A 23,316-nucleotide genomic window follows, 5' to 3' on the forward strand; every position below is an offset into this window, starting at 1 on the left:
AGCTGGAAAGGACCTTAGAAGTCATCTAATCCAACCCTCACATTTTACTGATGAGGAAACTAAAATCTAGAAAAAGATTAAGTACTTTTCCAAAGACATATCCTTGGCAAGGCTGGAGTTCAAACTTGGGTCCTTTGTCTCTAAATCCAAAATTCTTTCCACTGTGCCATACTGACCTCCACAAGTAGAAGTACATGATAAGAAAAAAGACAAATATTACCGTATATAGAAATTAATATAGAAATAACTTTGGTAAATAAAGTACTTCTTCGTATTGGTATTTAACCTACTTAGCCTGAAGGACTAATACAAAGGCACAAAGACAGTCAACAGAACTTGAATGGTAAACATGAAGTTCCTTAAGGTGGAACATAAAATCATAGACACAGAGCTGAAAGCAATCTCAAAGATTACATAGTTACTTCCTCATTTTACAGATGAGGAAACTGAGGTCCAGAGAGTTTAGATGGTTTCTCCAAGGTCACACAAAAAGCTCTATAAATGACAGATTGGGATTTGAACCTAATTCCTCTGATTCCAACTCCAACATGTCCTTAGTGGATAAAGAATATACCTCTCTGTGCCATGACTCAGTTAACTCTGTAAAGTAAAGCACTATGCCACCTCTCTGGAGTAAGTCAGAGGTGGAGATTCCAGTAGCTTACTCAGAAATTGATCACAAACTGAACTAAGATTATACTCTTGAAAATCCATCTTCAAAGTAGTTGGAAGGATGTATTCTCCATTTTATAGGTAAGGAAACTGAGGTCTAAAGAGTCTCATCCACTTGGCCAAGGTTGCATAGCAAATGAAAGAATATTATTTATACTGAACTCAATTAATTACTGACTTTACTTTCCTAATGTTTTTCAGATTTTTTTCTTCAATTTAAATGGCCTCCACAATCCATTTGAGCTCTACAAAACCTAAGAAATTGATAGAAAGTCAAGGAACTATTATATTTTATTACACTAATGATAAAGAATGAAAAGAATTGGAAAGTCCTGTAAGATTTATAGCAATTGAAGCAATGATATAAATTCTTAGAAAAATCAACACTGTCACAGAATTGTCATGGATCTATACATCTTTCTCCATGCCTATTTTTGTTAATAAGTTTCTGGAGGAGAGGAATTGACTGATGATTGTCTTTTGTATAATACCTACCAAAGAGAAAAAAATACTAAATAAATTCTACTGATCCCAGTAGAACAGAAATGATTTTCTTAGATTCTCTTCCCAGTCAAATTTCTATTGATTTTATAGATTAAAAGCTCTTTTCCACTGTTCACCATTTGTACTTTCTTACTGTCCACAGAAACAAAAAAATGATTCTTTCAAGTAAAATGTTCAACAAAATCTAGTGGTTCTCATAGGGTGTGGTCACTGCAAACTAGTGAGTTTAACTAGACATTCTACAAATTGTATGAAACTTGTTCATGCACAAGTCTCCCATAAATTGTATGGAACTTATTATTACAATCACACGAACAAGTGTTCTAACTCTATATTATTAAATAGTATTAATGACAAAGAATAACATTGGGCTACGGGAAGAAAAATTTGAGGACCACTTGCCTAGTCAAATGTGATTATTTGAAAAGAAGCTCTTAGTTACAGAGGTTCTTAACTTGAGGTCCATAAACTTGTTCTTTACATATTCAATAACTATTTCAATATAATTGGTTTCTTTTGTAATTCTATTTATTTCATTTTATGTATTTTACCAATATTATTCTGAGAAAGAGTTTATAGGTTTTTCCAAACTGCTAAAGGTGTTCATAACACACACACACACAAATGTTAAGAACCTTTGTCTTAGTAAAATATGGTCACAGAATTTTAGACAGAAATCAAACCTAAAAGGAAAAAAACCCATGATAACAAACCCAACATGAGGTCATCTAACCTGTTTGAAGCTTTCTAATAAGGAAGGTTATCCTGTATCTCAAAGCAGCCCATCCTCCTTTTTGAAATCTTTAGTTACTGGTGAGGTTGTTTTTTTTCATGCTATCAAGTTTCTATTTACTTCTATGGAACTACTTATCCTTTTCTCTTAGTTCTGCCCTCTGGAGTCAAACAGAACAAATCTAATCCCTCTTTCCAAGTGATAGCCCAAACAGTCCATCCTGCATACAGCTGCCAAAGTGATTCTCCTAAAGTGCAGGTTTGACCATGTTAGACCCCTATTCTATAAACTCCAGATGTTCCCTATTACCTCTAGAATAAAAGAGAAAACCTTCCGCTTGACATTTAAACCTTTTCACAATCTGGACCCAACCAATTTTTCCAGTCTTATTACACATTACTCCTTTCCATGTATTCTACAATGCCTCTCCACTATGGCTTTCCTACCATTCCTCATATATGACACTCCATTTCCCATCTCCATGTTTTTGTATTGGCTGTGCTCCAGGCGTGCCTGGAATGCTCTCTCTCCTCATTTTCTCCTCTTGGAATGAATCCTGTTCTCCTTTCAGACTCAATTGTTTCCTTCATAAGTCCTTTTCCTGTTTTCCTAGCTTAAGGGTTCTTAAACTAGAGTCTGTGAACTTGTGTGTGTGTGTATGTACCAATAAAACTGATTTCCTTAAATTCCTATATATTTTATACATTTGAAAATATTTTTCTGAGGAAAGATCCATAGGCTACACTATACAGTCAAAAGGATCCATGACACAAAAGAAAGGTTAAGAACCCCTGCCCTAACTGCTTCTTCATTCTTCAGTCACCAGTATCCACTTTGTATATGGTTTTTCATTTACTCTATATTTGCATATTGTCTCTTCTTTTAAAACAAAAGCTCCTTGAGAGCTGAGAATGTTTCGTTTTTGTCTTTGTAGTCCTATAGCCTGGCAGATAGAAGAAACTTAGTGCTTCTTGACTGATTTATAAAGCAGCAGTCCTATCCCTTCTTTGAGTCTACTCATTTTCCTAATTTAGCTCTTAAAAGAAATTAAGAGCTAAATTGGGAAAGCTCTTTTTAAGCTTTAACACTCAATACTATTTTTACAGGACCACGTCACTTTTATCTTCATCCTTTGTTCCTGTCTCGTGCTTTTCCTAATTCTATATCTTTTAAAAATCTAAGTTGGTTGATGTGTATACACATTGTTCTCTTGAGACAACTTCCATTTTTCCTCTGTATGAGAATATCGTTCTTGAAAATTTCCTATACATCCTGGGCTGACTTCTCCATAGAATTTAGTCTGGAAATGCTATCCTTCCTATGAATGCTTTGAAATCTACCATCTAAAATCTAAAGTACATGTCAAATTATGCCCTACTTTGGACTCTTTCTCTATCTCAAACTTTTGTAGGGAGTGGTCAGTTTCTTCCAAGGTTACCATAATTTCCACTCCAGCATTCAAGTTCTGCCATGTTGGTAAAAATCAAATCCAGAACAAAATGTTACTCCACCTTTTGAAGAATGAAATTGTCATTAAAGCAGGCAAGACATTATTAGATACTGTTTTTGGCAGAGAGAATTTTAGCAGTTCTGTGTTTAACGCAGACCTGAACAAACTGAGGCCCGCCAAAGAATTTTGGGCAGCCCTTGAAAAATGTAGAGGATGTTTTCTTCTACATTTCACAGGCCGCCCAAAATCCTTTGGTGGTTACAGCCCATGAGCCACAGGTTGTGCAGACTTGTATAATGGAAGGGGGAGAAGGGTAGACAGGGAATACAGAGCCAAGGGACTTGCATCCATTACCAACTGTTAGGTACTCTACATACTTCTATTTTACAGATAAGGAAATTGAAACTAAAAGAAGTTAAATTATTCGCCCAAAAGAATTGGAAATTGAGGGGATATCCATCAGTTGGGGAATGGCTGAACAAGTTGTGGTATATGAATGTAAAGGAATACTACTGTGCTACAAGAAATGATGAGCAGATGGACTTCAGAAAAACCTGGAAAGGCTTATATGAACCGATGCTGAGTGACACGAGCACAGTAACAGCCACACTGCACGATGACTAACTTTGATAGATTTAGCTCTTCTCAGCAATGCGAGGATCTATGACAACTCCAAAAGACTCATGATGGAAAATACTGTCCACACCCAGAAAAAGAACCACGGAGTCTGAATGCAGATGGAAGCACATTATTTGCTCTCCTTTTCTTTTTGTTGTTTTATTTCTTCTTTCTTGTGGTTCCTCTCATTAGTTCTAATTCTTCTTTACATCATGACTGATGTGAAAATATGCTTAATATGAATGTGTAAGTAGAGCCTATATCAGATTACACACCATCTTGGGGAGGGGGAGAAAATTTAAAACTCAAAATCTTAAGGAAGTGAATATTGAAAACTAAAAATAATTAAAAAAAAGAAAAGAAAAAAAAATTATTTGTCCAAGTACTCACTACTGAGGTAAGAAAGGGTTAGAGCCTGGTTCTCCCAGGCTCCAAGCCCCTCCTAACCACTGTGCAACACAGAATCTTACCACTAATGACCAAAGAAAGAGACTAAGAATTCATTCTTTGCTATGTGATGGCCTCTTGTAGCCCTGGAACTGTGGGGTCATTTCATAGATGCAAGACTGTCCAGTCATTTTTCAGTCATATCTTACTCTATAGGATTTTCTTGGCAGAGATACTGGAGTGGTTAGCCATTTCCTTCTCCAGTTCATTTTACAGACGAGAAAACTAAAGCAAATAGGATTAAGTGACTTGACCAGAGTCCCATAGCTTGTAAGTGTCTGAGGGCAGATTTGAACTCATGAAGATGAGTTTTCCTGACTCCAGACCTGGCACTCTATTCACTGTGCCAACTAGTTGCCCCCATCATTCACTATTCGACCAAAATTCCCCTCTCCAAAGTTACTAATGATCTCAGCTGCCAATGATAATGGCCTTTTTTCAATTCTCATCATTTCTGACCTTCATGAGGAAGCTAAATAGTACAGTGGATAGTGTGCCAGACCTGGAGTCAGGAAGACCTAAGTTCTAATCCCACCTCAGACACGTATCAGCTGTGACCTTATACAAGTCATCTTAACCTCTATTTGCATCAGTTTCCTCGATTGTAACATGAGAATGATAATGGCCTACCTTCCAGGGTTGTTGTGAGGATCAAATGAGATAATATTTGTAAAGAGCTTAGCACAGTGCCTAGTATATAACAGGTGCCATATAAAAGCTAGCTATTATCATCATCATCATTATCCTCCTCTCAGCATCAAGCAACAGATTCCTCCCTTCCAGGAAAGAGGAGAAAAGCCATTTATCAAGTCTCAACCCATTCTACTGCCTTGGAGGAAAATGAGTAATTTCATTTCTTCAGCTCCCAGTTCTTGCTCCCTGGGCTGAACTGCCTTGAGGTCTGAGAGAACTAGGTCCAAAGGTCAAAGCCCCGTGGACAATGAAAATTTACCTGAACTCATTCCTCAATGATTAAAAAAAACACACACCTGTAGTCATAACCTACATATCTCAGTAATTATGACCACCCTGTTGGTCAAAACCCTCAGTCTCCCACTGCCTGATCCTTTATTCCCATTCCTTCAACTCAAACTGCCCACCAATGTGTTACTCTAAAGTTCCTTCCAGAGAGGAGAGAGGAAGAGACAGTGATGGTGGGAGAGAGTGTGATGGGGGGAGGGGAGAAAAAGGGAGAGAGGAAGAAGAAGAGAGAGACAAAGGGAGAAAAGGAGAGAGAGGGGAGAGACATAGGAAGAAAAGGAGAGAGAGAGGGAGAGGAAAAGGGAGAGAGAGGGGGAGACAAAGAGAAAGAGAGAGAGAGGAAGATGGGGAGAGAGGGGGAGGGAGAGAGAGAGGGAGAGGAGAGGGAGAGAGAGAGAGAGAGAGAGAGAGAGAAGAGAGAGAGAGAGAGAGAGAGAGAGAGAGAGAGAGAGAGAATTGTGAGTGTGAAAGTGAGTGTGTGTATGTGTAGGGAAGTTGATTTTTGAACAATCTCCAGCTAAAGAAAAGTGTAGAATATAATTACAAAGCTTAATGAGGTGCTGAATTACCTAAAAGTTTCCTAGGGAAGAAAAGGCATGATGCAGAGGTCCAAAGAAGTCCCAAAACAAACTCGCTGGTGGGAAAGTATGCCCCAGGATTACAGGGTGAATGTTTTCTATCTCCTATTTTTACTCTACCACCTTAAAAAATGCCTTTGCTAAGAGTTAATTATATCTGCTAGTTGACTATTAATAGAAACGTACTGGTGGGGAATTGTGAGTTCAAGCATTAGAAGTCCAGAACCAAAGTATAACCTCTAGAATCTGAGGTAGTAATCACCCTCTCGAGATCCAACCCCTGAATACAAATACAAGATAAGGGGAACAGCCCAGAGGGGTGCTACATATAGATATCAAATACCAGAAGTTATTACCAGTATAAGTATACATAGAGATACAGGTACAGGCTGAATTGTCAAAGACTTCATTTATTTATATCTTTCAGTTTATAGGATGATTATGTTTGTCATAATAAGCAAAACAAAACAAAAAAAATGATTTAACTAAGAGGCATAAAGGTACTGTGACTTAAGCAACCAGTACAGCTAGAATCTTTATACCATTGCTTCAATGCTGTTCTCTCATTAATTCATACTTTAAAGTCTATCTATATATTAAAACACCTCATTGACATGCTTTGAAATCAAAGCCTCAAACCACTCCAGTCTGACATTTCATTCCCTCTCCAGTTCCTTAATTCTAGTATACTATGGAATATTTCCAGATGGATGTCTTACCAACACCTAAAACTTAATGTTTTAAAAAAAAAAACAAGAACATCAAAGCCCAGTTCAAGCCCCCTGCCAGAATATCATTTTTGATTCCAGATGAAAGAAAGACCTCTAAAGAAGTATGGAATAGAACCTTAGCATGCCCTAGAGAGTCAAACCCTAGAGTGAACACATGACAGAAAGAGAACTCAATCTCCAACACTTGAAAACGTATTAAAGATCAGCTCCAGCCCTTTAAGACCAAGTAGGGGGGCAGAGCCAAGATGGCAGAGTGAAAGCAGTGACTTGCTTGAACTCTCCCCCAAACCCCTCCAAATACTCATAAAAAACGGCTCTAAACAAATTCTGGAGCAGCAGAGCCCACAAAAAGACAGAGTGAAACAAATTTCCAGCCCAAGACAGCCTGGATGGTTGATTGGAAAGGTATAACGCACCATGTGGGAAGAGGAGTGCAGTTCAGCTTGAGCAGGCAGGCAAAACAGGCCTCAGCGAACCTGGAGCAGGCCTCAGAGGACTGAATTGTGAGCAGCTGTGGAGGTTTCCAGACTCCTCAATCCACAAATGCCAAAGACAACTTGGAAGGTCAGTGGGAAAAGTCTGTTTCTGTCAGTGCTGAGACAGGAAGGCGGGGTCTCATTTCCATTCCCCAAAAGGGTGGCCCGAGGGGGGGGGCCAGCTGCTTCCCAAGCTTCCAGCCCACAGACTGAGGGGGAATCCAGTTGCTGATCAGAAAGGGATTGCAGGGATCTCTTTGCCAGTGCTGAGGCAGGAATCTCTTGCTTTGCCCATGTTTGGATCTAGGTCACAGTCCTGGGCGGCAGTGCTGGGGTGAGGAGGAGCGCTGGCATGGTGGAGCTTATAGCAGCTGTGGAGAGGAACCCCTTCTCACAGTTACAGGACAGAAAGGAATACTTGTGATCACAGGCCAGGAAAGGAGTAAACACCTCACCCCTTATCATACCACCTTGCAAGAACTGAAAATTTACAGGTCCCTACAAGTATCTCTGAAAACAGCTACACAAACCCCCAGAAGCTTGGGACAGTACATTCTCCACATTGGAAGTAGATTCGTACCTTAACAAAGAGTTTAAAACTTAAGTAATTGGCTGGGATCGTGAGCAAGCAGCGCAAAAAGAGTCAGACTATATTATCTTACTTTGGTGAAAAAGAAGATCAAAATATACAACCAGGAGACAACAAAATCAAAGCTCCTACATCCAAAGCCTTCAAGAAAAATATGAATCACTCCCAGGCCTTGGAAGAGCTCAAAAGGGATTTTGAGAAGCAAGTAAGGGAAGTAGAGGAAAAACTGGGAAGAGAAATGAGGGTGATGCAAGAAAATCATGAAAAACAAGTCAACAGCTTGCTAAAGGAGATCCAAAAAAATACTGAAGAAAATAACTCCTTAAAAAATAGCCTAATCCAAATGGTAAAAGAGGGCTAAAAAGCCAATGAGGAGAAAAAGGCCCTAAAAAGAAAAATTGGCCAAATGGAAAAGGAAGTCCAAAAGATTACTGAAGAAAATACTTCCTTAAAAATTAGAATACAGCAATTGGAAGCTAGTGACTTTATGAGAACTCAAGACACTGTAAAACAAATCCAAAAGAATGAAAAAATAGAAGACAATGTGCAATATCTCATTGGAAAAACAAGTGACCTGGAAAATAGAACCAGGAGAGAGAATTTTAAAATTATTGGACCATCTGCAAGCCATGATCAAAAAAGAGCCTAGACATCATCTTTCAAGAAATTATCAAGGAAAACTGCCCTGATATTTTAGAACCAGAGGGCAAAATAGAAATTGAAAGAATCCACAGATCTCCTCCTGAAAGAGATCCCCAAAGGAAAACTCCTAGGAATATTATAGCCAAATTCCAGAGTTCCCAGGTGAAGGAGAAAATATTACAAGCTGCCAGAAGGAAACAATTCAAGTACTGTGGAAACACAATCAGGATAACACAAGAGTTAGCAGCTTCTACATTAAAGGACCACAGGGCATGGAATATAATATTCTGGAGGGCAAAGGAGATAGGATTACAACCAAGAATCACCTACCCAGCAAAACTGAGTATAATCCTTCAGGGGAAAAAATGGTCATTCAGTGAAATAGAGGACTTGCAAGCATTCTTTAATTTTTATTTTTTAATTTTTTTTTCCATATGCTTTGAGTTGAAAATTTTTCTCCCTTTTCCTTCCCCCCACCCTCCCCAAGATGGCGCACAATCTGACATAGGCTTTACATTTACATAACCATTAAACATATTTTCACATTAGTGAAGTTGTAAGTAAAAATTAAAACTAATAGGAGGAACCATCAGAAAGAGGAAACAAAACTCAACAGAAGGTAAAAATAAGTGAGAGCGATTCGACTTCCATAGTTCTTTCTTTGGATGTGGACAGCATTTTCCATCCCGAGGCCTCTGGAGATGTCTTAGATCCTTATAATGCTGAGAAGGGTTCAGCTTAACATTCTTAGTCATTGCATAACTTGGCTGTTATTGTGTACAAAGTCCTCTTGGTTCTGCTCACTTCACTCAGCATCAGATCATATAAGTCTTTCCATGTTTTTCTGAAGTCAGCCTGTTCATCATTTCTTATAGCACAATAGTATTCCTTTACATTCATATACCACAACTTGCTCAGCCATTCCCCAACTGATGGACATCCTCTCAATTTCCATTTCTTTGCCACCACAAAAAGAGCTGCTAAGAATATTTTTGTACATGTGGGTCCTTTTCCCATTTGTTTGATCTCTTTGGGATATAGCCCTAGAAGTGCTATTGCTGGATCAAAGGGTATGCACATTTTTGTAGCCCTTTGGGCATAATTCCAAATTGTTCTCCAAAATGGTTGGATCATTTCGCAACTCTACCAACAATGTATTAGCATTCCAATTTTCCCACATCCTCTCCAACATTTATCATTTTCCTGTTTTGTCATGTTGGCCAATCTGATAGGTGTGATGTGGTATCTCAGAGTTGTTTTGATTTGCATTTCTCTAATCAGTAACAATTTAGAGCATTTTTTCATATGAGTATAGATGGCTTTAATTTCTTCATCTGAGAACTGTCTGTTCATATCCTTTGACCATTTATCAATTGGGGAATGGCTTGTGTTCTTATAAATTTGTCTTAATTCTCTATATATTTTAGAAATGAGGCCTTACTTTCAAGCATTCTTAATGAGAAGACCAGAGCTGAATAGAAAATCTGACTTTCAAATACAGGACTCAAGTGGAACATGAAGAGGTAAACAGGAAAGAGAAATCATAAGAGACTTATTAAAATTGACCTGTTTACATTCCTGCATGGAAAGATGATATTTATAACTCATGAGACCTTTGTCAGTATCAGGGTAGTTGGAGGAAATAAATTATATGTATGTATAGATAGATAGATAGATAGATAGATAGATAGATAGATAGATAGATAGAGAGATAGAGAGATAGAGGGCAGAGGGTGAGTTGAAGATGAAGGGGTCATATATGGAGAATAAAATTAAGGGATGAGAGAGGATTATACTCAGAGAAGAAGAAAGGGAGAGGTAGAATGGAGTAAATTATCTCACAAAAAAAAACAGAAAAGAAAATACTCTTACAGTGGAGGGGAAACGGGAGAAGGTGAGAGGGAATGAGGGAATCTTATTCTCATAGGATTTGGCTTAAGGAGGGAATAACATACACATTCAATTGGGTATGGAAATCTGTCTTACCCTTTAGGAAAATAGGGGGAGAAGGGGACAAGGGAGCAGGGAGATAATAGAGAGGAGGGCAGATTGGGAAAGGGGGTAATCAGAAGTAAATACTTCTCAGGAGGGACAGGGTCAAAAGAAAGAATAGAATAAATGGGGGGGCAGGATAGGATTAAGGGAAATAGAGTTAGTTTTTCACAACATGTCTACTATGGAAGTGTTTTGCATAACTGCACATGTACAACCTATATTGAGTTGCTTGCCTTTTCAATGAGTGTGGGTGGGGAGGGAGGAAGAGAGAAAATTTGAAACCTAAAGTTTTAAAAACATATGTTTAAAAAAAATGTTTTCACATGGTACTTGGAAATAAGAAATACAGGAAATGGGATACAGAAGTCTATCCTGCCCTACAGGAAATAGAAGGGGAACGGGATAAGAGAAGGGGGAAGAGATAGAAGAGAGTACAGACTAGGGGAAGGGATGTTTAGAATGCATGCCATCTTGGGGTGGGGGGAGGGGGGAGATGGGGTGAAAATTGGGAACTCAAAAACTTGTGGAAGTGAACGTTGAAAACTAAAAATAAATAAATTTATATTAAAAAAAAAAGACCAAGCAGGTTCTTACCTGGGGAGCAGAGGAAGACATGTAGTCCCTAGCTGTTCTGAATTAAAAGGGGCTCATTCATCTCCGTTAAGGATCCATTTCTATTTGCCACCAGTGCTCCAGACCAGTCTTCTCCAAACTTAATGGATCACACATCTCCTTCCCAATCTCTTCCCCCCCACCCGCTATCAGTAAAAAATGTTTGAGCATTTATATATTTATTTATAAAGTATATACATTTGTCACTGTACACATAATCATGGGTATTAATAATTGTGGATACCCAAAAATAGAAATTCAAAAGAAATGAGATAAATATGAAATAATATTTAATCCTAGAGTCAAAAGGAGCCACTGGCATTTACTAAGTAGGGTAATGACATGATGAGACCAATGCTTTAAGAAAATCATTTTGGCAGCCATGCAGATGATGGACTGAAGAGAGGAAAGACTTGAAAAAGGGAGACTAATTAAGAGGATATTGTAACAGTCCAGGCAAGAAATGATGAGGGCCTGAACCAGCATGGTGGTTAAGTGAATCTGGAGAGAGAAGGATGAAAGTGAGCAGGGGTACACAAGTAAATGTTTAATAACCAACTTGGGGGAAGGATGTATGCATGATACACTTCTGTATATAATTCACATTATTAATATATTCTCCTGTGCTTTCATAAGGTTCAGCAAACCACAAATAGTGGGCCAAATCTAACCTACTGGCCATGTCTATACAGCCCAGAGCTAAATATAGTTCATGCATTTTGAAATAAAGTTTTATTGCATTTTTTTTGGCTAGGCAATGGGGTTAAGTGACTTGCCCAGGGTCACACAGCTAGTGTTACGTGTCTGAGGCCACATTTGAACTCAGGTCCTCCTGAATCTAGGGCCAGTGCTCTATCCACTGCGCCACCTAGCTGCCCCAGTTTTATTGCATTTTAAAGAGTTTTTAACCATTCATAGTTGTACAAAAACAGGTGAAGGTATAAACAAAATTTAGCAATTGATTGCATATGTGTTTTAAAGAGTTTTTAACCATTCATAGTTGTACAAAAACAGGTGAAGGTATAAACAAAATTTAGCAATTGATTGCATATGTGGGGTAAGAGAGATAAGAGTCAAAGACAAAACTGAGATTGTGAATCAGAAAGATGGTACTATTTACAAGAGAAATAGGGAAGTTTGGAAGGGACTAGATTTGAGGGAAGAGACAATACAATGAGAACTGAAATGAAAATTGTGACCCATATGTGCCTGCCTATGGGATCTACTCACTATGTCCCACCCAAAACGAAAAGGGTAGGGGATCTTATTTACAGGCTACTGCCCTAAAAGGAAATATACCAAAAGGAGGTGGATGTGATCAGGTACTTTTGTGTGAAGGAAGAGATTTTCTCAATAGGACCTGTACAATGGTTGCCCAAGTAGTTGTCAGGTTTTAAGTGCCCTGAGGAAAAGACAGCTCAGAATGGTGAACTTGAAAGCTTGTACAATGAGGAAGAAGCAGAGGAAGAGGCAGGTGGAGGGTGAAGAGAGAATGTTAGGGGACATAAGGGCAGGTGTAGCTGTGTTGGAGACAAGCCCCACAACTGACTATCTCAGGGAGCATGAGATGCAGTATCTCTCAAACCCTCAGTGGTTGACTGATCATATACCACCCGGGTTCAGGCCACACATACCTTGAGATCAGGCCCTGACTCCCACTTTGCAGACTATTGCTCTAAACTCTAGTCTTAATGACAACCTTACTCTGATCCAACCTACACCAAAAACACATTTAATTGTGCCCCACCCTCTCCCACACATACACTTTCATTCTCTCTACCTAGTCACTTTAACAAGAATAGCAAATGAGCACAGGTCTGGGATCCTGCACCAAAGGAATGGGGGAAGGGAGGGCAGCCATAAAGCAGTTCCTACTGCTTTAAAACAAAGCAACATTCCAAATACCACCAACACAACGTTTTTAAATATAAAATTTTATTAAGAATGTCTCCTCCCAAAACTACCCTTATTTCTTCCCTGTTTGTCAAGGGCACTACCATTCTTCCAGTCACACAGGTTCACAGAGTTGGTATTATTCTGGACAGAGGCAGCTGGGTAGCACAGTGGATAGAGCACCAGGCCCAGAGTCAGGATGCCTCTTCATAAGTTCACATCCAGCCTCAGACATTTACTAGCTGTGTGATCCTGGCAAGTCACTTAATCCTATTTGCTTCAGTTCTTCATCTCATCAATGAGCTGGAGAAGGAAATGGCAAACCACTCCAGCATCTTTGCCAAGAAAACCCCAAATGGGGTCACAAAGAGTCAAAACGACTCAACAACATTATTCTGGACTCCTCATTCTCCTACATCCCACCTATTCACTCTCCAAGTCTTACTAATTATATCCCTACAGAATCTCTTTCGTCCAACTCTTCTCTCTACTCACACAGCTATTCCCTTATTTCAGGCCCTGCTCATTTTTTCCTGGACTAATAAAATAGGTTTCTAACTGGTCATTGTGCCTGAAGTTTCTCCCCTCTCCAATTTATCCTCCAAATAGCTGTCAGAGTGATAATACTAAAGAACAAGTCTGACCACATCACTCAACAAACTTCAATGGCCACAGTACCTCTAGGACAAACAAGGATTCTTGTTATTTCATGTGTCATGTAACCTTTGATAGTCTAGTAAAACCTATGCACCTCTTCTCAGAATGCTTTTAAATGTATAAAATAAAATATATAAGATTACAAAGGAAAACAATTATACTGAAATCGAGCTGTCAAAATACTTTTTAAAAAACAAGTCCATAGTCCCCAGGTTAAGAACTCATGCTCCAGGATAAAGCCCTTCATAACATGGCTCCAATCTACCTTCCCAGATTTATTAAACATTACATATTTTCTGCATATTACAATCAGGAGAACTGCTCTTTTCACTGTGCCTCAAGCGTGACATCCCATCTCTTGTTAGTCTTCGTTTTCAAAGGCTATCCCCCATGCCTAGAAATCATTCTCTTCTTACCATCTCTTCTCAGTAGCTTCCTTCAAAGCTCAGCTCACACTTCACCTACTTATCTTTCCTAGCCATTATATGACACCCAGCTGCTATTGACTCCCCTCAAAATAACTTATTTTTATTTAGTATTGTATACATGTTGACTCCCTTAATAAAATATAAGCCCTCAGAGGGCTGAGACCAGTAGATAGAAGACATTTAGTATATACTTGCCCATTGATTGATAATGCACTGGAATATAGTTACAACAGAAGTTATTTCACTTCGTTAAAACTAGTAGACACTTTTTTTTATAAAATTTTCCCCATATTATCCAAAACACCAAACATCTGCACACACATAATTCAGGAACTGAAAAACACATGAAGACCAAAAATGAAGACTTTCCCTCTTTCTTTTTAGTTAATGGCCACATTTGGATACATACTTCTCATTTAAAAGAGTTTCCAATAGCTAGAATATAAAAAGAATTGTAGAAGATATTCAAAGGGAAGGCTACTGGTAGATCATTTTTGGAGCTTAAGAGCAATCATTTTTGGAGCTAAGATTGTTGTCTGTAAGTTGGCATAGTCACACAAAGGGCATTTTTTATTAACAGCAATGGCTAATATTTATAGAACACTTCAAGGTTTGCAAAGTGCTTTTTTCCCCCTAGCTGTGTAACTGGAATAAAAGAAATTCAACTCAAAAACTTAAGTAGATTCAATTTTCTCTATTTCCAAAGGAAAAAGTAAATTTGAAGATAAAAATCTGTGATTTCCAATATTTTAGGTCTTTTGTTGCTGATTTCATTTTTAAAAGATGTCTACCATTGTAATAGGTTATGACATACCCAGTTGTTGATCTTTTGTTTTGGTTTTTTTTTTTTATACTAATATTGGGGCTTAATCTTGTTCTTTACCACATCACTGCCCAAATAAAACATCCCTAATATTCTCTGTTCATGCTGCCATAGGCTAAAATTATTTTATATATTTTCTAGAATGACCTATAAAGCACTGATCACTATATTAAAGACTCAATCTCTCTCTGACAAAATTATTCCTTATTTGCTGGTCCACAATACTTCAGAGATTCCATTTCAATTGCAAATATGTCCATGATTTTCATTACTACACAGAAACTAAGCGTTTCTATCTTCCGGTTTATAATACATTTCATCTATAACAACATGTAAACTTTGTAATCATTGTAAGAAAAACAATAACATTTAACAGCTGTCATAAGGGTAGGTATTCCCCAAAAGTTACTTTACAAGAAAACTAATGAATGCTTACTCCTTTAACAGCCTACATCATCCACGTAATGTGGAATTCTGCCCTGAGTAATAAATAATGAAGATAAGGATGATACACTTTTCCACATTTCTTAAACAGTGTACATGAAACATCATTTAACGTTGCATTACTCAAGGCCCTCATTATTATTCTGTTTTCAGAGGCGGCTAGGTGGCACAGTGGATAGAGGGCTGTCTGTACCTGGAGTCAAGAAGACCCAAATTCAAATCTAGTCTCAGATACGAGCTATGTGATCTGGACAAATCACTTAACCTCTGTTTGTCTCAGCTTCTTCACCTATAAAATGGAACTAATAAATAATAGCACCTACCTCCCACGGTTATTGTGAGGATCAAACGAGTTATTTGTAAAGTGCCTAGCATATTCCCTAGAATGTAGTAAGTACTTGATAACTGCTTGTTTCCTTCCTTCCTTTCTTTTAGCAGCATAGTAAATTAAAATTGAATTAACAAATACACATTGTCATGGTATTGACATTATTATTCAAAGCAAAGCTTAGAATGTCCATAATATTACTCTTTTTATAGTTTTTGTGCAAACAGTAAATACACATACTGAATAATGTTTAATCACTTACCACTGGACCTGTTTTTTCGGCTCGATTTCCCACCAGTGAGAAGCATCTTCAGACTATTTCGAAACATGGCTATGCAATTCAAGTGTCACCAAACTGTAAAGAAAACATTATTAAAAGTTTAAGGCTTTAAATAGACTGCTTAGACACATATTTGAAATTTTACAATCATATTGTAATAAATTATATTACAATAAACATTTACTAAACAATAACCATGTGTTAAATGTTGAGTCCCTGTTCTTACAGAGTTTACAGTATAATAGGAAAATAAGACATATGTATATGAAATGATAATACATAAGATACATTCAAAAAAGAGGTCACAAAAAGTCTATCAGTACCAGATCATAAACTGTACTAGAAATCATTACAACAAAAATAAACATTTAATTCCAATTTTACATAAACTGCTTTCAAAATTAGGGAAAGACATCATCCTTCCAACCACTTTCCATGAGTCAAATATGACTAACAACAAAACCCAGGAAGAGAGAAGTCAGAGAAAGAAAACTGTAGACTGGTATCTCTAAAAGAAAGCTGGGAAGGTAGGGAAAGAACAAACACTTATTAGGTACCTATTACATGCCAGACACTGTTCTAAGTGCTTTACAAATATTATCTCATTTTATCTTCCAACAACAGTGGAGGTGTTATTATTATCCTCATTTTACAATTTTGCAAACTGAGGCAAACAGAGTTCAAGAGACTTGTGCAGGATCCCATAGATAGTAACTATCTAAGGTGGAATTTGAACTCAGGTCTTTCTGAACCAGGCTCAGTCCTCTATCTACTGACAACACATTAAAGGGAGCTGAAAAGTAGGAATAGGGGAGAAAATATCTGGATAAGGCAAGTCAGAAAAGTAGATCTCCTTTATAATACTTGCTGCCAACTCATGAGTGATTCTGACTGCAATTCCTTGACACTCAAACTCTTTCTGGCTGCCTGCAGTATTCTTCCTTTGACTTCAAAGTTCTGGTTTTTAGCTATGACATTCCTGGATGTTTTCAGTTGCAGGTTTCTTTCAAAAAGTGATCAATGTACTTTCTTCTATTTTTTACTATGCCCACTAATTCTAATATAAGAAATATGATCAAATTTCTTCTATGATTTCTTGAAATATAGTGTTGTGGTTTTTTGTTTTGTTATGGTTTTCAGGGAGTAAAATAATTCTTACATTATCTTTCCTTTATCTGTTTTCCAGGTCAGTTATTTTTGTAGATATCTTACATTTTTTTCCATTTTTTTCAGTCTTTTGACTTAGTTCTACTATTTCTTGTTGTTACATAAAGTCATTGAATTGTTTGCTCCATTCTGTTTTCAGGAACTTTACTGTCTGGGTCAGATTTTCTCCTTTCTGCTCTTAGCTATTTATTCTTTTCTTAACTTGTTTCCTTTTTAATTCTCATTTCATTTTTTATCTTACCATTTATTTCTTCCATCTTCTTTTGTAATACTTATGGCCAAAACATTTTGGTTTTCCTCTGAAATTCTGCTTTCAACTATTATGGGTTACTCTTCTCTGGTTTTACCTATTGGGGAGTTCATAAGCCATAGTATTTCTTATTTGTGTTTACTGTTTTCTTCTGTTTAACTCATGTTTTAAGCCTCAATACTTATGCTCAGTTCAAATGACTTGGGCAATCTTGGATGAGTTGGATAGGTCATATTTAGTCTAGATGCCACTATCATTGCCAATGTGGATGGAGTGGCTTACATTAAGTTTTATCTTCTACCTCAATCTTTGACTTCTATCTTAGTCACCTAGTATCCTACTATGGGACAGCCCTTTAGCCAGTCTCATTCTCCTTCACTTTATATAATTCCCAATCAAAAGCTGGTTCTACCTTCTGCTGTGGCCTTAATGTGCCCAGATGGGATACTAGAGATCATATTGGTCTTAAAAATAAACTACCACCCTAAGAAAAGGTTCCAGTCATCTATTATGGCTCATAGTGCTCCACTGAGGGCATAACCAGGACCGCTCATCCTGTGCACTAACCTAGAAGGATGATTCTATCCCCTAAGCTTATATTGTATTATAGGTCAGGACCAAGATGTGGCTTTAGGAATCCAATTATTACAGCTCACACAGGCTCACAATGATCCTGCTCAGAAAACTGACAGGTTTCTGGTCACTTTGCAAGAGCTCAAATTGGCTTCCTCCTTCACCCTGCTTTGCTAGTTTCTAGCCAGATAATCATAGTTCAAACTGGTTTCCCTAGCATGACCCTCTCCAAGCCTCTGCTATTTCTGCATTTACTTGTATTTGCATTGTTTTCATTTTTCAGATGTTTCTATCTGCCTTTTTCTGAAGTTCAGGATAAGATAGAAGAGTTTTGTTTCTCTTTCTTTTTAGGTCTCTATCACTGGTTTTTCTGTTTTTTTTTTTTCAGCACTGTTCTTGGGTCCATTCGGAGGGCTGTGCTTCTCTATGACCTTTCATGATGCTATCTTAATTGGAAGTGCTCTCATTACTTCTTACCTGAACTACTGCAAGAGCCTAACATGGTTGCTCTGCCTCAAATCTCTACCCATTCCAATCTATTTTCTGGTTTACTACCAGATTCATCTTGCTGAAACATAATTCTGATCATGTAATCCTATACTCTAAAAAAAGATCAGTGGCTATCTTGACCTACTGAATGAAATCCAAATTCGTTAGCCAGTATAACATTATGTGGAATAAAGGACTAGAGTCATTCCTGTTAAGAATAAAACAAATCACCACTGATATTTTACTATAACACTAGAATTATTGCTGATTGCTGAGAAATAAAAAAAAATGATAGTAACAACATCATCTAGCACATAAATATCTAGAAAGTACTTTACATACATTATATCATTTCTCATTCACAACAATCCCATTTAGTGCTATGGAGATTGCTTTCCACGTTTTGAGGAGGGTAGAGGTGATGTTGAAAACATGGTGCCTTCTGACTGAGGCTAGACTTAAGAAGCCCCAAAAGTACACAGACTCTGTCTGGAACATACTCACAACCCTCCCAACCCCCTTAAAAAATTAGCCAATGCTTATTTAGCTGAGACAAAGAAGTAAAAGAAGATCAGGGTGAGGTGATGTGCTAGGGGAGAAAAAAAAGCTGCTAACATTTATATAATGCTTTAAAGTTTACAAAAGGCTTTATATGTGTCATCTCCTAGTCTGAAAGGTTGTGTCTTGCCCAAGGTCAGGGTCAGACAGTTAGTAAACATCTGAAACAAGATTTGAAGTCAGATCCTCTTAACGCCAAGTATGGAATTCTATCTACTACAATTTGAACCCAGGTGGGGTAAGTTTTGTTCCCCCAAAAGCTACTCAGGACTAAGAGTCAAGCTGGCAGAACTAGCTGTCTCCATTTAGAAGGAGACTGAGGCAATTCTGCAGCCTAGTTTGGGGATACACACACAAACATAGTGGGAGGAGTCACAAATTGAGTAAGGGAGGAATAAGGTTTGTTTTTTTTTCTTTTAAAAGCTGAAACATGAGGGGCGGAGCCAAGATGGCAGAGTGAAAGCAATGACTTGCTTGAGCTCTCCCCCAAACCCCTCCAAATACTCATAAAAAATGGCTCTAAACAAATTCTGAAGCAGCAGAACCCACAAAAAGACAGAGTGAAATAAATTTCCAGCCCAAGACAACCTGGATGATTGATCAGAAAGGTGTATCGCGCCGGGCTGGGAGCGCAGCGTGGGCGCACAGGCTGCAGCAAACCTGGAGCAGGCCTCAGAGGACTGAATTGTGAGCAGCTGTGGAGGTTTCCAGACTCCTCAATCCACAAATGCCAAAGACAACTTGGAAGGTCAGTGGGAAAAGTCTGTTTCTGTCAGTGCTGAGAAAGGAAGGCAGGGTTTCAGCTCCATTCCCCAAGAGTGCAGACCTGGGGTGGGGCAGCTGCTTCCCGAGCTTCCAGCCCACAGACTGAGGGGGAATCCAGTGGCTGATCAGAAAGGGATTGCAGGGATCTCTTTGCCAGTGCTGAGGCAGGAATCTCTTGCTTTGCCCATGTTTGGATCTGGGTCACAGTCCCGGGCGGCAGTGCTGGGGTGAGAAGGAGCGCTGGCATGGTGGAGCTTGGAGTGGCTGTGGAGAGGAACCCCTCCTCATAGTTACAGGACAGAAAGGAATAACTGTGGTCACAGGCCAAGAAAGGAGTAAACACCTCACCCCTTATCATACCACCTTGCAAGAACTGAAAATTTACAGGTCCCTACAAGTATCTCTGAAAACAGCTACACAAACCCCTGAAGCTTGGGACAGTACACTCTCCACATTGGAAGCAGACTCTTACCTTAACAAGGAGTTTAAAACTCAAGTAATTGGCTGGGATCGTGAGCAAGCAGCGCAAAAAGAGTCAGACTATATTATCTTACTTTGGTGAAAAAGAAGATCAAAATATACAACCAGAAGAAGACAACAAAATCAAAGCTCCTACATCCAAAGCCTCCAAGAAAAATATGAATCAGTCCCAGGCCTTGGAAGAGCTCAAAAGGGATTTTGAGAAGCAAGTAAGGGAAGTAGAGGAAAAACTGGGAAGAGAAATGAGAGTGATGCAAGAAAATCATGAAAAACAAGTCAACAGCTTGCTAAAGGAGACCTAAAAAAATACTGAAGAAAATAACTCCTTAAAAAATAGCCTAACCCAAATGGCAAAAGAGGTCCAAAAAGCCAATGAGAAAGAATGCCCTAAAAAAAAAATTGGCCAAATGGAAAAGGAAGTCCAAAAGATTACTGAAGAAAATACTTCCTTAAAAATTAGAATAGAGCAATTGGAAGCTAGTGACTTTATGAGAAATCAAGACACTGTAAAACAAATCCAAAAGAATGAAAAATTAGAAAACAATGTGAAATATCTCATTGGAAAAACAACTGACCTGGAAAATAGATCCAGGAGAGAGAATTTAAAAATTATTGGACTATCTGAAAGCCATGATCAAAAAAAGAGCCTAGACATCATCTTTCAAGAAATTATCAGGGAAAACTGCCCTGATAGTTTAGAACTAGAGGGCAAAATAGAAATTGAAAGAATCCACTGATCTCCTCCTGAAAGACATCCCCAGAGGAAAACTCTTAGGAATATAATAGCCAGATTCCAGAGTTCCCAGGTCAAGGAGAAAATATTACAAGCTGCCAGAAGGAAACAATTCAAGTACTGTGGAAACACAATCAGGATAACACAAGATTTAGCAGCTTCTACATTAAAGGACCGCAGGGCATGGAATATAATATTCTGGAGGGCAAAGGAGATAGGATTACAACCAAGAATCACCTACCCAGCAAAACTGAGTATAATCCTTCAGGGGAAAAAATGGTCACTCAGTGAAATAGAGGACTTTCAAGCATTCCTGATGAAAAGACCAGAGGTGAATAGAAAAATTGACTTTCAAATACAGGACTCCAGTGGAACATGAAGAGATAAACAGGAAAGAGAAATCATAAGAGACTTATTAAGATTGAGCTGTTTACATTCCTGCATGGAAAGATGATATTTGTAACTCATGAGAACTTTGTCAGTATTAGGGTAGTTGAGGAAATAAATTGTATGTATGTGTATATAGATAGAGGGCACAGGGTGAGCTGAAGATTAAGGGGTCATATCTGGAGAATAAAATTAAGGGATGAGAGAGGATGATACTTGGAGAAGAAAGGGAGAGGTAGATATGGGGTAAATTATCTCACAAAAAAAAAAACCCAGAAAAGTCTCTCACAGTGGAGGGGAAACAGGGGAAGGTGAGAGGGAATGAGGGAATCTTATTCTCATAGGATTTGGCTTAAGGAGAGAATAACATACACATTCAATTGGGTATGGAAATCTGTCTTACCCTACAGGAACATAGGGGGAGAAGGGGACAAGAGAGCAGGGGGGTGATAGAGAGGAGGGCAGATTGGGAAAGAGGGACAGGGTCAAAAGAAAGAATAGAATAAACGGGAGGGCAGGATAGGATTAAGGGAAATAGAGTTATTTTTCACAACATGTCTACTATGGAAGTGTTCTGCATAACTGCACATGTATAACCTATATTGAGTTACTTGCCTTTTCAATGAGGGTGGGTGGGGAGGGAGGAAAGGAGAAAATTTGGAACTCAAAGTTTTAAAAACACATGTTTAAAAAAATGTTTTCACATGCAACTGGGAAATAAGAAATACAGGAAATGGGGTACAGAAGTCTATCCTGCTCTACAGGAAAATAGAAGGGGAAGGGGATAAGAGAAGGGAGGGGGGAGAGATAGAAGAGAAGGCAGACCAGGGGAAGGGGTATTCAGAATGCATGCCATCTTGGGGGGAGGGGGGAGAAATTTGGAACTCAAAAACTTGTGGAAGTGAATATTAAAAACTAAAAATAAATAAATTTAAAAAATAAATAAAAAATAAAAGCTGAAACATTGAAAACGTAAAAAGAAAAAAAAACTAACTCAAAAACCTAGAGCATATGCCAATGAATTAACAGAAAAAAATCATAAAATTAGAATAAAATTTATTACAAAGCTCTTGACAAATATTTCAAGATAAAAGAAAGTGAACCAGGGCCTGATGAAATCCAGAATCCTATGGAATGCTAAGAACATAGAACTATTTTAAGAAATACCGCAATGGTTCAAAAGACAAATGAAATCCATACTAGAAGAACACAGGACTGAATGAGTCAAAATTTAGAGTTCTCAATGCAAAGGTAGCAAACTCCATCAGTAAAAATTAGATCAAACTGACTCCACAGTGGAGAGTTTAAAGAAACAAAAGAGAGATTAACACACATGTAATACAAAAAGAAATACAGGATTTCGCGGATTCCCCAAAGAGCATGGAAATGCAAGAAATTTCAGAATGCCTCAAAAGATAAATTAAATTCACACTGGAAGAAAGTAAGAATTCATATAAGTCAGAACTGATTACAAAGTTAGAAAAAATTAATTGGAAAAAAATTGACTCTTTGATGGAGAAAGACAAACAGACTGAGAAATCAAGAATGCTGGAATAGAAGAAAACCTAGCAAAAGAAACGCAAAAGGCATCAATCTTAATATGATCTTTACATAAGCCAAAGTGATTAAACTTGAAAACATGATGTACAGAGACCATTTATGGATGACAGATCTCTCAGATCAACAAGACAAATAAAAAAACCTGATGACTACGATGCACAAAATAATAGAAGACAACCATCCAGACCTTCTGAATAGAGAAAACAGAGGCACTAGTAAGAAAAAAACAACCCACAAATATTATCTCCAGAACAACAACAACAAAAAATATTGTTACACTTCAAGTTCAAAGACATGTGGTGATTAAATTTAACAACATCAATAACAAACAACAGATTCTGCAAGTGGCCAGGAGAAAGACCTTCAAATACAAAGGAAAGGAAATTTAAATAACACAAAATTATTGCCAGTCCATTAAAAACGTAGAAGGCAAAGGAATGGCATATTCTGGAAATCAAAGAGCACTCACTACC

The 23,316-nt window shown here is 38.0% G+C and overlaps 1 protein-coding gene across 6 annotated transcripts in view; it reads right to left on the reverse strand.

Annotated features, from left to right (window-relative positions):
- The window catches only part of TANC2 (tetratricopeptide repeat, ankyrin repeat and coiled-coil containing 2), a 511,647-nt gene that overhangs the window by 454,608 nt on the left and 33,723 nt on the right, over positions 1–23,316 (reverse strand). For all 6 annotated transcript variants that reach the window (XM_020997389.2, XM_020997396.2, XM_020997393.2 and 3 more), the window contains one exon: positions 15,864–15,956. In XM_020997389.2, the coding sequence (XP_020853048.1) occupies positions 15,864–15,930 (67 nt within the window). In that variant the 5' untranslated portion in view covers positions 15,931–15,956. The remainder of the gene's footprint in view (positions 1–15,863; positions 15,957–23,316) is intronic.

Source organism: Phascolarctos cinereus, unplaced genomic scaffold, assembly GCF_003287225.1.
Source record: "Phascolarctos cinereus isolate Bilbo 61053 unplaced genomic scaffold, phaCin_HiC Scaffold_5;HRSCAF=322, whole genome shotgun sequence".
NCBI lineage: Eukaryota > Metazoa > Chordata > Mammalia > Diprotodontia > Phascolarctidae > Phascolarctos > Phascolarctos cinereus.